Source organism: Lipotes vexillifer, unplaced genomic scaffold, assembly GCF_000442215.2.
Source record: "Lipotes vexillifer unplaced genomic scaffold, Lipotes_vexillifer_v1.1 scaffold25, whole genome shotgun sequence".
NCBI classification, from domain to species: Eukaryota; Metazoa; Chordata; class Mammalia; order Artiodactyla; family Lipotidae; genus Lipotes; species Lipotes vexillifer.
Window position 1 is genome coordinate 462386 of NW_006792881.1, and position 18523 is coordinate 480908.

The window sequence follows — 18523 nt, forward strand, 5'->3', positions numbered from 1 at the left end:
TATATATATATATGTCTGTGTATATAAAACATAAAACAAACTTTTACAAAATAAAATATCTACATGCACACATATATAAATGTCACTGAAATAGGAAATAGAAATATAGAAGTTCATTAGTAGCTGGGAACAGGTTTTTATAAAAAAGTTTATAAGTTTTGTTAGGTAGAGGTTAAACTGTAAGCATCTGTATTAAATGAAAACATTTTGTATTCAGAAAGATGAAAAAAGATTTATCTTCATCGCAGACATACTTAGTAAATATTTTTGAGGAATGAACACTGAATTAATCATTGGGTAGTTGGCTTGACTTATGGAGTCCTGATCACGAGCCTGAACACTCTGGCCAAGGAAAACCTTTGTAATCAGGAGGATGCCTAGTGTGAAAAAACAAAATGTTTTAACACTAATTCATTTGAATAATTTTCCAATATCATCTTCCTTATTGGCCCCAGACTTGACTGTATATTTTGTAAAGGTAGAGATCCTGGCTATCTTGTCTGTGTAAAGCACACAGCACACAGCTTGATCCAAAATAGAAGCTCAATAAATATTTGTTGCATAAATTAAATGTTTATAAAAGAGAATTCCTGTGATTATATCAAGCAAAGCTTTACAGAGTAAGGAGGAAGGAAAGAAGACAATATTTATCAATATTTTTATGAATTAATTTAAGAAATTTGTTGTTCTTGTTAACTGGGTAAAAATTCATCTCTGTATCATCAGCACATAGCTTAGATCATAAGAGGCACTCAATATATGTCTACTGAATGGATGCACATTTCTCTTCCCTTTAGATATTAAGGAACCTTGAAATTCACTAAATCCTAAGGATCTCTAGGAGTCACTGAATCCTATGAAACAACTTCTAATTACTATGCATAAAGTATTCAGATGACTTTTTAAAACTATGTACAAGTTATGAAATGTAAATTGGGAGAACCTAATTGTTTTAGAAAGAATATTCCAGAAGGATCAAGAAAAACATCATGGATATTTCTTTTTCTTTTAAAGATTTTTTTTGATGTGGACTATTGTTAAAATCTTTATTGAATTTGTTACAATACTGCCTCTGTTTTATGCTTTGGGTTTTTGGCCACAAGGCATGTGGGATCTCAGCTCCCCGAGCAGGGATGAAACCAGCACCCTCTGCAATGGAAGGTGAAGTATTAACAACTGGACTGCCAGGGAAGTCCTTATAATGGATATTTCTTAAATGAAAATGGAGAAGGATGAGAAAAAAAGCAAGTGGTTTTTTCAAATAGGAGTTCTTTCTAGATTCAGTAATCTGCTTAATTTTCTGATTATTATTAACTGAATGAAAGACTGCAAAACACACATAATTTAGTTCAGCATGCATCATCTTAACAGAGCTAGAGTCTGGAACCTAGAATATTACTTTTATAGAATTCAGTTAACCAAATTTCTGACTACCCAGTCTTTAGAAGGTTGAATAGTTGAGACCAAAGAATAGATGTCCCTTACTCCCTGACCTGATCAATTCTCTTTATTTTACATTCTTTGGTACTATACATTAATACTTCATCTTTGTAGGTCTTATTATAATTGTAATTTTACATTTATTTGGATATTATTGTTTGTAAGCACCATAATGGAGAAACTGTCTAGTCTGTATTGACTAAATCCCTATCACCAACCAAGTGCCTAATACCCAGTAAGCATTCAATAAATACTGGTGGAACTGAAGAATGAAAAGTGGAAGAGGGTGGGGCAAGAGAGGACATGATGAGCTGGTCTTTGTCTCCAGTCTGTGGGTACCTGGGAACCTCTCCCAGAAGTGTCCTACAAACTGACTCATGTACTTTTATTTACATATATTCAAGGTGCAAATAAAGTACTAATAACTGTGACTAAATTAAGATACCAAACATTTATCTTCTATAAGGCAACTTTAAAGCAATCCACACACTTCACAATTTGTCTTTAGCCAACTTTAGATTTATAACCAGATTTTCTTATCATCTTATATTTTGATAATTAAGGACAAATAAGGCCTGTCTTCCTGAGTGCTTTATATAATGATTATCATATAAATAGGCCAAGTTCTCTTTTCTCTTTCCTATGAATTTGGGGATTGTATGGTGATTGTGTGTGTGTGTTTGTGTATAACATGTACATAAATATGTTAAGTTTATTTTTAGGACACAACTTAATGAACAAAAGCAGATTATGAAAAGTGTTTATTTCATATAAGATGGATTAAATATGATTAACGAATGAGTCTCATCCTATTGATGTTGCTGATAATAATCACTCAGTAAATATTTGTTGACAACCTGACTAAAGTAATAGATCAGAAAGTCATGTATCACTACACTGGTAAACACTAAATAAAATGGGCTTCAGAAGACCTCCCAGGTTGATAAAACCAAGTATCAAAAATATTATGCAAATAATTAATGAATTTAAATACTTAGAACTTAAAAGTTCAGAAACACCGCATAGTTGTATTACCATGTCTGAAGAGCTCATGCTCAAGAGAGTTTTTCTTCTCATCCTTGTACTTTTGCTGTAGAAATTCAATTCTGGGACACTCACATATACTTAGGCTGTTAGCAAGAATAACAGCTTCTTTTCTGAGAGGCAGCTGTAAAGAAAAAACAAAGTATGAGTATTTTTACAAGATTGACAATACTTCAACTTTAGTAAGATGGTTTATCATTTTATGTTTATGTGTCTGCAAGGAAACTGCAGGTCAGACTCACTGAAAAGAAGTAGATAGCCTTCAGGTGCAACTTCATTCTATAAAACCATTTATATATTTTAAATTTGTATGCAAATAGATTTATGAAAAGTAATACTGAACAACATTTGTTCCTGTAAAACCAGCCAGAGTCAAAACTGACCACTCTGTGTGGTGCAGGAGCTGTAGTTTTGCACGTTTTCAAGGATACTCCACTAGCAACTGTGCAAATTCCAAAAAGAAAATTCTGTGGGAAATTACACTGAAGATTCTTATTTAAATAAATAAATAGTCTAATAATCTACATTATTTTCCAGATACATCTCATTGTGCTAATGCATGGAAATTTTAGTTTGCATTGTGATTAGATTACTTCTTTAAAAGTGTTTTATCAGAAATATTCATTTTACTTGCTGTGAAAGCAGCTCTAAAACAAACAAAAATCTCTATTTTTAGCAGTAAAAAAAAAAAAAACCTAAGAGAGATTATATGATCTATCCAAGGACTGAAGCAGAAATTGGCAAAGTCATGACTTGGACTCAGGTCTACTCCTCCTTGTCACTTCTTGGAGTTTTGAAATTACTACTAGCTTAATATTAGTAGCCAAATTATCTAAAATATATCTTTTATATAAATGCTGAATTGCCTATTTTCTTATTGAAACCTGTTATTCAAAGAGATTTAGAAAAATAAATACCAAAATGTGGCTCATCTGATCACAAATTCCACATTCTAGTAATTATACTCTCAGATTTCCCATGAACATCACTAAATATCTATTAGATAGAGGCTATGTGCATGGCTCTCTGCCTGGACCAGACACTGCCACACTAAGCTAAATCCTCCTTCTCAGCTGCTTACACAGCGTATCTTTTTAATCAGATCCCATCTCTTAAATGATGCAGAACATAAATATCAATCTTTACTCATTGTGTGCACAACATAACATAGAAATTTAGCTTATCTGAGCTTTGTGCTACCCAGTGATTTTTCTAGCCAATTATCTTCCCCCATTTCTAAGATCTTAACAATGAGAGTAATTGATGGTGTGTGGAGAAAGAAGGGCAGAATAGTAAACTTTAACCTTCTGGTATTTTCTTGTTTAGAGGCAAGACTGGGAAAGAAAAGGAAACAAAGATGGGACAATCAGAAAAATGTGAGGATAACAATAGTGTATGGATGCTAAAGGAGAGTTTCAAACTGGAAAGAGCAATCAAAAATATCAAATGTTTCTGCAATAACCTGCCTCCTTAGCACAGAAGGCTGTGTGTCAGTCTCATAATCAAATGTTTCAGCAATAATGGTGAATTTAGTAAAAAATTTTCTATGTGCCAGGAACTGGTCTAAGAACTTTTTGGTAAATTTTAATAATATATTTTATTTAATCTAATATTTTGCAAATATTATAATTTTAATATGTAATCAATATAAGAAATTATAGTCTTTTTTTCTGTACTGTCTTCAAAAACTGGTATCATATGTCTTAAACTTTTAGCACACCTTAATTCTGAGCAGTCACATTTCAAATGCTCAGTAGTCACATGTGGGTTGTGGCTACCATATTGGACAGAGCAGTGTAGAGCGCTGCTGGAAGGATTAGAGATATTGTATCTCCTTTAGGAGATGCAGGGGATAAAGTGCTAGCACAGTGTCTGGCAGGCAGAAAACACACAGAAATAGCCCCATCCTTCCTCTACCCTTTGTGCCCATGATGGTTCAGAGTTCTCTGATATGACCGTGAGCACTTCACTCGCCTTCCTCAATTCTTCACCTCCTTCCTACTTCTCTTCCAGAAAGTACAGTGAGGGCACTCTCACTATACCACCCTGCTGAAGCCACCATCATCTCTGGCCTAAGCTGCTGTAGGACCTCCCCCGTATAGTGCCCCTATCATTGCTTCTACTCCCTCCAATTTATTCTCCACCAAGAGGTTGGAAAGCTTTATTGGTGATTTTTTTTTATTATTGTGGTAAAAAAAAAACCACATAAGGTTAAAAGCTACCATTTTAACCATTTTAAAGTGTACAGTTCATTGGCATTAAGTACATTCACGATGTTGTACAACCATCGCCACTATCCATTTCCAGAACGTCATCTCAAATTGAACCTGTATACTCATTAAACAATAACTCTCTGTTCTTCTATCCTCCCCATCCCCTGGTAACCTCTATTCTACTTTCTGTCTCTACCAATTTGCCTATTCTAGATATCTTATGTAAGTGGAATCGTACAGTATTTGTCCCTTTATGTCTGGCTTCTTTTATTTAACATAATGTTTTCAAGGTTCATCCATGTTGTAGCATGTATCAGAATTTGATTTCTTCTTATGACTGAATAATATTCTCTTGTATGTATATACCACATTTTATTTATCCATTCATCTGTTAATGGACATTTGGGTTGCTTCTACTTTTTGGCTATTGTGAATAATGATGCTATGAACAAGTATCCAAGAACCTTTTTGCACATATCTCACTAAATCCTAACCATTCTGTTAAGAAGACACTATTATTATCTTCACTTTACAGAATGGATGAAACAGGCACAGAGAGGTGAAGTCACCCAGCTGGTGAGTAGGAAAGCCAGGATTCAAATACAGCAATACTTTGATTTTATGCATGCCATGATGAGAGAAGGATCAGGAAACACTGCTCTATACCAGTGTGCTACAGCTGCCTCGTCAAATGGGTGGAGGACTGAGAAAGGTTGATTGGATATTTTGGAGCTCAGGAGTGACCAAGGATAAAGCAATATCAGTATCAAGGTGAGGAAAATGAAGTAGAGAATAAAGAAATGGTGGCAGTAAAAGTAAAGAGAAAAATAGGATGATAGAAAGCACAGCAGTGTTAACTAAATGAATTTTTTCAAGATGGAGAAGACCTCGGAGAGTTTAAAACGGATTAAAGAAGTGGATTTCAAAATCATCCACAAAAGGATCACAATATAAAATATAAGATGCCTAGAAAGATTAAATAGATAATCATGAAGATAAAGTAATTCATGATTCAACCAACTGTAGATTGAAAATATTTTTTAAAAAGAATTCTGGAAAGTTCCAAAAAGCAAAACTTGAATTTGCCCTGCTTCCACAACTATTTACATAGAATTTACATTGTACTTACAACTATTTACACAGCATTTACATTGTGTTAGGTATTACAAGTAATGTTGTGATGATTTAAAGTATACAAAAGGATGTGCATAGGTTACATGCCAATAGTATGCCATTTCATATAAGGGACTTGAGCATCCTTGGATTTCGGTTTTTTTTTTTTTTTTTTTTTTTTTGCGATCCTCAGCCATCCACGCCCACCAACTCCATGGCCTTCCTTAGACCACAGCCTTTGTCTGGGAGTGCAGCCATGACAGGCAGCAGAGACCAGTCCAAGCCGAGCCAAAGGTCTCCAGAGTGCTTCCGGGAGGCAGTGGTGCTGGGTGTGCCCACTCTGTCTGTCTCTTGGGCTGAGGGTGAGTGGATAATAATGCCCTCCCAGCATAGAGTCAGGCATAGCACAGAATCCCAAGGCCTTAAATTCACGGGATTGAATCCCCTGTCTTCTGAACACCAGTCAATCTAGATGGAAACTTGATAAGGTTGTTTGTTTGTTTGTTTGTTTGTTTGTTTGTTTTCCTTGCGTTATGCGGGCCTCTCACTGTTGTGGCCTCTCCCATTTGCGGAGCACAGGCTCCGGACGCGCAGGCTCAGTGGCCATGGCTCACGGGCCCAGCCGCTCCGCGGCATGTGGGATCTTCCCGAAACGGGGCACGAACCCGCGTCTCCTGCATCGGCAGGCGGACTCTCAAGCACTGCGCCACCAGGGAAGCCCGGATTTCGGTATTTGTGGGAGGTCCTGGAACCAATCCCCCTGGGATACTGAGGGATTGTACTTTCCATGATAGCACTAAGCTTTTTGTGAAACAGTATAAGTTTGCTCTAACATGAATGAAAGCATTGAGAATCAAACCACGCTTAATCAGTGGCAAAGTTTTATTCATTAGGAAGAAAGCATTATTCTGAATGACATTTTATGTTACCTTGCTCGTTTCACTGTCTTTGAATCCTTTTTCAAGTATTTGTAGCAGACGCTTTTTCTTCACTGTAACTTCAGGATCAAAAACATAAAAAAGGCATTCCAGCATCTGTCGATAGCTCCTTAAGAATAATTAAGACAAAAAAAGTTTTAGAATTGATTTCAGAAAAGCCTAGCTGTAGATAAGTGACCATATGCCTTGCCCAGGATATTTCCCATTTATGCTGGATGTTCCAGTGTCATTATTAAACTTGCACTCCTCCTCAGTCTCAAAAAGAGCTCCAGTGTGGATAAACTATGAGGTCATCCTAGTTAAGGAAGATGCATGAAAAGGAACTATTTACTGACAAGGATATTTTCAATATTGTAAACTTTTAAAACAGAAAGACTTTCTTTTACAAAATAAAATCAGACTGTTGTAAAAATGTTCCTTATGGAAGTTAACTTCTTACTCTGAATCATGCATATCTTCATTGTCCAAAAAATTTTGGAATTTCTCTTCAAATTTTAGTCTCAGAATACGGTTGTTAACCTTGATGACACGTTTTACTTTCACTCCTGTAATACCATATGTTCTGAAGTCCCATGTACAAAAACGTGATAGAATTAATTCATAGCAGGAATTAAACCTATATGGGAATACAAAATATATGCAAAGAAAAGAGATTTTCCTTAAAATGTTGAGAACACAAAGTTACATATGAAAAAAGTAATAGCTAATATTTTTTTTTTTTGCTAAAGATAAATGGTCATATAGTATAGCTCTGATTTGGTTCTTATTCAATCAGTAGAAGAGGCGCTAAACTTTGAAACATAAAATAATAGTTCTTTTATTATTATATATTTGTTCTGACTAAAAGATATGGAGCAATCCTCCTTTATTGAAACACTTCCTTTTTTGGCTTCAGTGAAACTACATGCTTCTGGCTTTCATCTTACTGGCTGCTCTTTCACGTTTTTCTTTGCTGCTTCTCTTTCCTCTGACAGACTTCTAAATGTTGGATTGCCCCAGCAATCGTCTTTGGCTCTCCTCTTGTTTCCATAAACTCTATCCCTAGGTGACTTCACCTGGTCCTTTGGGAATACATATTTTAAATATATTATTTATATATATATAAATACATATACATATATATTTATTATACTAGTAAATTCAAACATTTTATTTTCAGGCTTTACCCTTACCCCACTTAGCTGGATATACCCACTCTTGAACATCCAACTACCTGCTTCCTGTGTTCACTTGTATATGTAATAGGCCTCTCAAATTTAACTCATCCAACACACCTGCCTTTAAACCTGCTCCTCCTGAGTGTTTTCTACCTCAGTATATGGCAACATCACCTAACTGGTAGCTTAGGTTAAAATCCCAGGAATAAACCTTGGCTCCTCTCTTCCTCACCAATATCCAAGTCTTCAGCAAGTCTGTTTGACTCTACATCTAAAATACATCCTGAATATGACCCTATTTAATCATTACTGCTGCTATTTTCCTAGTTAAAATCACCATCATCTCTTAGTTGGGCTATTGCAATAACTTCATAGCTAGGGATATAGAATTGAAAGAGGCAGGGTCCCTGCTCTCATGGACCCTATCTTCCAAGGGAGTTGGACAAAAAAATAAACAAGACATAAAAAAAAATCTAAACTGGTAAGTGCTCTGAAGAAAGAGAGGCTTGGGGTAAGAGAGGCTTGGAGAGGCAGGGGCTACTTAAGACAAGTCTTGGGTAAGACGTTCAGAGAAGATATTTGAGCTAAGAATTGAAGAAGTAGGGGCCTGCTGTGTGAAGATCTCAGGAAAATGTACACAATGCTCATTTGCTCTCTGCTGCCCTTGCCTGGCCATGCTCACAGTAATAATTCTGGCACTGTCTTAAAGTAGCACAGAATTTAGATTAATTTGAAATTTAAGGGGGGTGGTCAACTGTATGGTGATAGATGGAAACTAAATATTTGGTGGTGAGCACGCTGTAATGTATACAAAAGTAGAAGTATAATGTTGTACACATGAAACATATAATGTTATAAACCAATGTTACCTCAATGAAAAGAAGTAAAAATAAAAAATAAATTTGAAAAAAATGGATCAGTTTGAAAAGGAAGTTAAGTGCTCCTATATGGGGTACATCTGCCTTTGAATGAGATGACTGGTCCTCACTGGGATAATCAACCAGGGCCTGAGCATGGGTGTGGGCTAAGATCACAAAGGTAAGCTTCCTGATGGGTTGTCTCTTCCTAAGACTAACATCTGAGCTCCTAATTTAGAGCATTCGCCTTTCTCACTAGCAAAGACTGAACCAGTGCAGCTAGGAACTGCCCAGTTACTCTTTCCCGAGAGTTGAAAAGTGAGCTGCCCAAACCAAACTAATCCCAGAGGAGTTTGCAGTCTGGTACAGGAGACAGATAGAAATAGTGCTGCAATCCAGCATAATGCTGCTAACTAGTTCAGAGGTCTAGCTAAACAACCAGATCATCATGTGCAGTGGGAAACCTACAGTAAGTGAGCTGCAAACCAAACTAATCCCAGAGGAGTTTGCAGTCTGGTACAGGAGACAGATAGAAATAGTGCTGCAATCCAGCATAATGCTGCTAACTAGTTCAGAGGTCTAGCTAAACAACCAGATCATCATGTGCAGTGGGAAACCTACAGTGTCATATATAGCGGGATCATTTCCTGGGTGGGCCTAAATTAGTCCAAGTCACCCCAAAACAACATGTCCTGGAACCACTGAAACTCATTATTGCACTCTAATTGTTATTATTATCATTATTATTGTGCTCTGATAGAAACTAGTGCTATAGGAGTTTTATGTAGATAAGGTTTTTGTTATAAAGTAACAAAAGGGTAATGGAGAATTGCCCTTGAGAGTAATCAAGAATAGATGGAAGTGATGAATAGACAGTTCCCAGCTTCTAGCCTGGTCTCCCAGGAATGCAAGAACCAGGAATGACACAGGAAACTCTAAGTAGCATGATCCTTTCATAGAGCTTTTCTTTGGAAATTAAGCAGCTGATCCCTTCCTCATATGGAATTCCTAGAGCCCTGGAGATACAGAACCCTGGTGCTGAGAGGACAAGGGCTCTGTGCTACCTGGGGTCACAGAAGTAAAGCAATTCATTCAATCACCTGGCCACACCGTGGATGAGAAAACATCATTCAGAGGCTGCAATACTGCTGGAGGAGGGAGAACAGACCTATGCTGATAGAGAAGTACTGAGACTTACAATATTATCAGTACGTCATGGAGGATGATAATTTCTCACAGCATTGTTGAATATGTGCTACATGCAACTGGGGAGCATGTCATTACTGGTCTGATGTATACACATTTTAGTCTGAACCTGAAATAATGACTCTCTAGGACTTTGTATAAAATAATATTGAAATCTGATACACCTTTCTTTCAGTCTGATAGATTTAAGGGCAAAATTCAAACTACCCAGCCCAGCCTGCAAGACTCTTAATGATCAGGCCCTTGTCATGTGGAACTACTGCGTTCTCCGAACATATTATACTATTTCCACACCCTTTCACATGCTGTTTCCTCTGCCTGCAAAATCCTTCCTCTAATTCTTCGTATAGTTAGCTTCTATCTGTCCTTCAAAACTCAGATCAAAGCATCTCCCTCAAGTGTCCCCACTTCCAGAATACTTTCTCTAACTCACCACTCTGCTTTGATCTTCACACAGCTGCCCCCTCCTACATTCTCCATGTGTGCAATCATCCCAGAACTTATTACTATTTCATTACCATAGTCTTCTACAGCAGATTGTAGGCTTGATTAGAGAGGGAACTATATCTTATTTGACTTTTATCACTAGCACCTAGCATAGAATGTGACTTATGGTAGAAGCTCAGTGGATGAATGCTGAGCAAATGAACAAAGTAGAAAAGACTCAAAGATTAAAAAGATGCAGCCTCTATCTTCACCGAGTTTATAAACCAATAAAGTGAAGAAGTAATGGACAAGTACAAGCAAAATTATAGTAGAGTATAAGACAGGAGAGATAAAACTCAGTGCTATGAAGATTCAAAAAGAAGAAGAAAAAATGACTATAGCTGATGGAGATGACCAGAAAATTCCTCACAAAGGAATGGCTTTTGATGTCATCCTTGAAGATAAAGTAAGTTTTGACAGGCAATGATAGAGCCAGGGCCTGGGATGCGAGGCATTCTGGGTGAAGGAAGTAGAACAAAGAAAACCACTTATGTGATGGTGTACCAGATATATTCCAAGAGCAGTGAGGCATGTACAGTTCAGCTGACTCTGAAAGGGTCTGAAAAGGGGTTAGGGTAGTTTGGAGACTATACAGTGAAGGACATTGAATGTCAGGGTGAAAAGTTAGAATGTAATTTGGAAGATAACAGGTTGCTACAGGAGGATTTTGTTTTGTTTTTAACAGAGTGCTCTTGGCATAGGAAGGGACCAGCTATATGTAGCAATAGTCTAAGAGGAAGGTTATGACAGCCCATGTGCAGGAGATTTTGGTTACAAAGAAGGAGAGCACGAATGCAAGAGACATTATGGAGAGAACCTGTGGGTCTTAGGCTGATTGGATATGGAGATGGAGGAAGAGAATGGAGTCAAGAATGGCTTCAGTGTTTGTTGTGCCTCTATGACTAAGAGGGTGGTAGTGCTACAAACAGGAATGGAGGAGTCAGTAGGAAGGGGTGGTTTGTGGGCAGGAAGAGGAAAACAAAAGCAAAAAGATTAAGAACGAAATATTTTTATGTCACCTTGTCTAATCCTAACAGTAACCTTTTGTGATAGTTTTTTATTTTCTCATTTTACAGATGACATTCAGATGAGTTAAATAACTGTTTTAAGACTATGCAGATAGAGTTTGAACCTAGGCTTTCTGACTCTAACCCCACTCTCTATTTTTTACTTTACAGCTGAGTTCCCTTTTAAATGTGTTGAGTTTGCCTTGCCAGTTGGACATTTGGCTAGAAATGTCTAATAGGTAGAAATTCAGGACTGGAGTAAAGGCGAGAGATTGTAACTTTAAGTAATTTTTGAAAGTGCAGGAGTAGAAGAGACTGTCAAGGGAGAGTGTAAAAAGAAAATAGGAAATGTCTAACTACAAGAAAAAAAAAAAGAGAGAGAGAGGTGAAGTTACACAGAAGGAATGGCTAACAGCAACAAGATCTGCAGAGGTTAGGAGAGTGAGGGCCCCTCATGTCACTGGGTGCCCTCACTCATTCAGTAAGACCTGAATGTGTGAGCATCCACAGTGGTGATATACACATTGACTAAGATATTCAGTTACACAGAGAGATGCCTACAAACGTTCATTAATATACAAATGATGCACCCATTTAGCAAATGTAGAATGCACATGGTTTTAAATGGCTGGAGCATAATATAATCTATTAAAATCACTTCAAAATCCTAAACAAGCATTTAATAAATACTGTTAACTGACTTAACCATATCAAAAACAAATATAAAACAGTATAAAACAAAAAGTCTGAGTTTCTGTAGCTCTCTAAAACAGTACAGCCTGAAATGTTTATATATAAAAAGTTAGATTAATTACTGAAAGTTATTTTATAGACAAAAGTGAACCTACTAAGTGAGTACCTATATATTGATATAGAGACTTCAATTAGTTATCTATTGAGTTATGAATCCAGCCAGCCCTATGCTAGATGTAATGACTTATAAGGCACATCCTATCTGTCCCCAAGGAGCTCACAGAGTCACTTATATATTGTTTTGTGGTACTTTGAAGTTATTTCTTTAAATTGTAAATGCCATGCATCTATAACCAGGTTAAAAAAGCTTCTCAAGCACAAGGACAGCATCTTTGATGCATTGGAGTCCCCATCTGATAAATGTTGATAAATGTTGTCTGATGTCAATAGATATCTCAGTTGGCAATACAGAGGTAAATAATATGATCTATAATGAAAATGCTGTAGTGGCAACAATCTACTCAACAGACAAGTCTCTGTAAAATCAGGACTTTTTTAAACTGAAAAATAAAGCTCTTCATTTTCAAAAAAGAAATGAAGCTAAGAAATATTCAACAATATACAATTAGAAATCTGCAATGCTCTTTTACTATAAACATAGGCTTTTCTGAGAGAAAACCTTTATGTTTTAGTTCTAGCTCTACTCCAGTACTTTTTATTTAAATGCTAAATATTGGCCTTAAAAATATTAAAGAAAAGTCAGTGTTTAAATTATAAAATGACTAGATATGTACCACACAGAGCAATTTAAAGCACTTTAATAGTTATTTCCTAATATACATAAACGATCAGAGCTAAGGTAGCCAAGCTTGTAGTATGCTAAAAGTAACAAACAGTTCTTGAAATTCTGCCAACATGTATTTGATTTTCTCCTTAAAATGGATCAAGGTTATTTTTATTAAAACCAAGTAAACAATTATTAATGCTTATTAAAATCCACCAAAGCTATCTAAATTACTATCAGGCTGGCATGGTTACCTAAATGGCTTTTTAGTTATTTTGCTTTTACATATTTTTTTCACTAATGTACTTGTTTTATAAAGAACTTACTTTGTGATAAGTTAAAAAGAAACAAATAATAAAAAACAATTCTGTTTAGGTTGAGTGAATACAAATAAAAGACTGAAGAATTATGCATACATCCTGCAGAGAGACACCATTCAATTCTTAACACTTGAAAAATCAAGGCCTCTACTTGTTTACATGGGAACTGGGATGAATACCTTTTATATCTTTGTACATAAAAATCAAATATTGTGGTTAAGCAACAGTAATAACTGTTGGGCAAATGGATCTACTGATACAAAAGAAAGTATTTTAAAAGATCCCTTTGTCCCTTGGGCAGAGCGTCTTAGACTTTTCCACCAAAGTACCCCCAAGGCCCTTCAGAAGCTTTTACTCACAGAGGTGAGTTAGAACCACATCTAATAGAATCAGGGGGCTTGGCTTAAAGTAATGGATAACAGTCACACATTTTTCTTTCTAAAAGGTCATTGTTAAGTTTTGTAGTTTACTTCACAAAAATTGTGTTTGTTTCAACACTGACTGTGAGTAAAACCATCCTCTGGGGTGATATATCAAGTCCATTCTATAGCTTTACATGTTTCCTTGTTCACGGGCTTCTCAATTTTGAGAAAGTGACTGCAGAAATATGAAAGTTATGATATTTTTGTGTCAAGGCTCTCTTTTTTTAGGATCATTTTTTGGGTTGTACCCTCTAGTTGAAGCAACACAACCACTTCCTTGTGTCTACCAGTAGGCCTTGATTCTGAAGTGTGGATGCCTTTTTCCTGTTTCCATTTTGGGTGGCTTTGCCATTTTTGTCCAAATGGGCTTTTCACCCAAATTCCTGGTTTTTAAGTGTCTGCCTTATTTTAACTCATAAAGTCTATGTGCACCCTGACTCTATCTAGCTCTAGACAACTGGTTTCACGTTGATCATGGACCCCCAGGAAATTTACTAGGCAGCCTCCTCCAGTGTTTGCAACTTGCTGTTGCCAATCCTGCTTTGCCACTCCTTCCCTATTCTAGCCTCTCACCCAGTATTCAGAATTCAGGGCTATATTCAGTCCAGAAATAAACCGTATAAACATACATAAAATTAATTCTTGACCATAAGCTTTTCTAAATTATATTCTGCTCTTGGGCTAAGGAAAATTAAGTAAAGAGCAAAGAAATACTATTAGGATGTTTTCAAGTTAGCTCATGCCAATAGTATAAACAGAGAAATGTATATATGGTAAAGTAGGTAACTGCCAATTTTCAGTGGATGAATACTCTATATGGAAAGTGTTTTGAAATGGGACATTTTAAGATTTTTATAAGTTGATATTTTGGTTAATGATCCTAAGCACTTAAAATTAGTTTTAAAGCTATAACTAAATATCAAAAGATTTACCAGTCATCAGATCGAGTGCCTTCTTCAAAGTGGATGTTTCCCACAGTCTCCAACTCAATTAACAAAAATGGGATTAATAAACTATGACTTTTCTTCTTTTGTTTTACTTCAATACGATAAATTCCTTCAATTCTATTTAAGAAAAAAATAAAGCTATTAAAATGATCTAAAAATCACAACATTAAAATTCATGATAGTTTCTTCTAAGCTGATGTTAAAATATAAAGCTTTCATCAATGAATAAAGAAAGCTTGGTGCTAACAGTTAAACCAAGTAAAAGACATTCTGTTTTTGGCAATTAAAATCACCTCAAATTTTGTTAACCTCAGAGTAAGCGAAGGTTAGAATACTCTCCTGGCTCCACCATTTATGATTCTCAGATCTTAGACAAGTCACAACATTTTTCTGCTGCAACTCCTTAGAAAATGACAAGATTGATAGTACCTACACCTGAATAGGCTTTTTTGAGGATTATAGGCAAAATATATGAAAAGCTCTTAGCCAAGAGCTTGGCAGAGAGTAAGAACTCAATAAATATTAGTTATTATTTTGTTACTATTTATTATTACAGGGCAAACTAACTTATCCACTTAGTGCCTTAGTAAATTAAAAAAAAAATTCACAGTACTTACTAAGTCTTCTTGCTTTATGTTTCTAGTTGATACTCAACCTGAGTTTCTTTCTACATGATTCCAGACAACTTTTGTATGTGCTTTCTGCACCAGTAGCAACTAACGTTAAAAAAACTAATGTTTCTAATTTGCAGACACTTGAGTCATGATGTGACAAGAAGCCACTCAGGGGAAGTCCAGTGTTCCTAGTAAAGTATTGCTTCTTTAAAAAACTATATGCTAACTTTGAACCAATGATGCCTACCTCTACTAAGAACTGGACTGGAAAAACATGTTGTGTTTTACTTCATACTGTAATTTTTTTCATTCCTGAGGAGAGAATTGAGCTCGACCAGTGGCCCAGAACATTCTTTTCCCTCATGTTTCAAATTTGAACAACGAGATAATTCATTAAACATACTCATCTAGTTTTTTGTTCCAGAATGTTACCCTTTCATTCAAGGCATTTAGTTTGGTCACTATCTTCTGCTGAAGACTTGGTTCTTCTGTGACAGTTTCACAGTTTTTTGATTTTTCAAGCTCAGTTACTTTATTGTTACTGGATCTATCACTGTGCCCTTTGCCAGATCCTCTGAGTTCAGTCAGTTCCCGTTCCAACTGTTGAAATCAATGTGCCAGAGAGCAAAATTGTTCAGTGGAATCTATTAAATATTTAGTTAACTTAAATTAACAAAGTAGCAATCTAGATAATAAATAAGTCAAACTTCATAAAAACATGGCAAGCATGTGATTATAACTTTAGTACAAGTTTGGTCAACCAATTTCTCTTGACCAAGTGAAATTAAATACTTCAGACATGGCAGTTCTCTCAACTGGAAATAAGAAAAGCAAAGAAATAAATTTTAAAATATTATTGATGAGTTAGCTTCTAATAAAGCCAAAGTAAAATGATAAGAAATGCTGGTTTTGGAACAAAGAGAATAAACTTGAAATAATGTGACTTTTATCACTCCTACTTTTCAATTTTTCAACTACTTATTATTCTGGGAAACAACATAAAAATACACACAAACATGGATATAGGGGTGCACATTTTTCTCTTTGCCTCAGTCTCCTATACGGCTCAGCACAGCAATGTCTTTATTTAAAATTTTGATATTTGTGATTTTTTCTTGTTGTTCGTAATGGACTTTTTTTGCATTCATTTGTATTTTTAAGAAATATTATAATAGTGACTTCCCTGGTGATGCATTGGTTAAGACTCCATGCTCCCAATGCAGGGGGCCTGGGTTTAATCCCTGGTCAGGGAACTAGATCCCACATGCATGCCGCAACTAAGAGTTCACATGCCACAACTAAGGAGCCCGCATGCTGCAACTAAGACCAGCGCAACCAAATAAATTTAAATAAATATTTTTAAAATATATATTATAATAAAGTATATGATTTATCTTAATTATGGAGGTTTTAGACCTTCCCTTAAACTTTGGGCCCAGGGTGAGTGCCTCATTTGCCTTACGCTAACCCCAGCGTCATAGAATGGATTTCAAGATAAATTGTACTGTACACAGAGAAGTGCATACAAATAGAAATTCGCTAAGTATCTGTACTCCTTTCTCTATAATGGCTACATACAGCTGTTAAAAAAATGAAGTAAGCATATTTTATAAAAATACCTATAGTTTATATAATCTATAACTATTATTTTTCACATATTAATACATCCATTTGCACATGAAAATGGCAGATATAAAATGATTTCCATATACTGGTTTTCCTGTGGTTTTTTTATTCAAATAAATAAATTATGTTAATGTTTTAAGAATACCTTTCTGATTATAATATGAATTTAAACCTGTTCTTTTCATAAAGAGTACTAAATATATTTTTAAAAAATTGATTTTTAATTGCTACATACCATTCAATCTTAAGACTGAGTAATTCTGCCTCTCTTTTTAAACATTTAGGTAGTTTCCAATTTTTTGTTGTTATTAATAGTACAGTGATGAATATTCTCATATAAATATTTATCCAAATCTTTAAATGGAGTGCTAGAAGTAGATTTACTGGGTCAAAGGCTATGAGCATTTTTAGGCTGTTAGTAATATATATGACCCAATTACACTCTCATCAGTGGTGTAATAGTGTCACACCCATCTTCACCAGGCAGGCTATGACAAATTTATAGGTGAAAATCGTTGCTTGTTGTCTTATTTCATATTAGGAAATTAATAATCAGATTGAGGTCCTCTTTCACATGTTTATTAGTTTTTATTTATTCTTTTGTAAAATGATAGTTTATGGAATTTGCTTAATTTTTCTATTTGGATATATACTTTTTGTCTTCTTTAAAATTTTTTAATTAATTTATTTTTGGCGGCATTGGGTCTTCGTTGGTACGCGTGGGCTTTCTCTAGTTGCAGTGAGTGGGGGCTACTCTTCATTGTGGTGTACAGGCTTCTCATTACAGTGGCTTCTCTTGTTGCGGAGCACAGGCTCTAGGCACGCGGGCTTCATGGGCTTAGTTGCTCCATGGCATGTGGGATCTTCCCAGACCAGGGATTGAACCCGTGTCCCCTGCATTGGCAGGCGGATTCTTAACCACTGCGCCACCAGGGAAGTCCCTTTTTGTCTTGTTTTACTTATGAGTACTTTTATACTAAGGATATTATGTTTGTCCTTCATGTTTGTTGAAAACAATTTTTCAGACTGTCATTTATTGTTTATTTTCATTAATGATGCTTTTTAGTACAAAAGCGTTTTACTTTTTTTTTTTCAATCAAATCTAAATTCTGTTCCCTGTGATTTCTAGTTTTTTTCTTACTTGGCAGGCTGAGATCAGTTAAATATATTAATCCATATACTCTTCTGCTTTTTTATGTTTTCATTTTTACATTTGATTCTATTTTCCCCACTGTATTTACTTTTAGTAAAGTATAAACTAAGGATCCAAGTCCCCTATTCCCAAGTAGTTTGACTATTTTTGTAACACCATTTTTTGAGTAAACCATTATTTTCTTATACCTTTTTTTTTTTAATACAATAAGTTCTTATATATACAAAGTTCTGTTTTGAGGTAAGTAATCCTTCATTTCTCAGAGTCTACTTTTAGTAAAGGAAATCCAATTTATTCTAAATTTTAAAAAGCACATATAGGGGCTTCCCTGGTGGCGCAGTGGTTGAGAGTCCGCCTGCCGATGCAGGGAACACGGGTTCGTGCCCCGGTCCGGGAAGATCCCACATGCCGTGGAGCGGCTGGGCCCGTGAGCAATGGCCGCTGCGCCTGCGCGTCCAGAGCCTGTGCTCCGCAACGGGAGAGGCCACAACAGTGAGAGGCCC

General features: G+C 35.8%; 1 protein-coding gene across 1 annotated transcript in view; it reads right to left on the reverse strand.

Moving 5' to 3' along the window:
• The window catches only part of LRRC9 (leucine rich repeat containing 9), a 96871-nt gene that overhangs the window by 66960 nt on the left and 11388 nt on the right, over nucleotides 1-18523 (reverse strand). Inside the window, exons 8-13 of the mRNA XM_007466054.1 lie at nucleotides 15645-15841; nucleotides 14613-14744; nucleotides 7188-7364; nucleotides 6740-6857; nucleotides 2476-2608; nucleotides 255-377 (exon numbers count right to left, since the gene is read on the reverse strand). Coding sequence (XP_007466116.1) covers nucleotides 255-377; nucleotides 2476-2608; nucleotides 6740-6857; nucleotides 7188-7364; nucleotides 14613-14744; nucleotides 15645-15841 — 880 coding nt within the window. The remainder of the gene's footprint in view (nucleotides 1-254; nucleotides 378-2475; nucleotides 2609-6739; nucleotides 6858-7187; nucleotides 7365-14612; nucleotides 14745-15644; nucleotides 15842-18523) is intronic.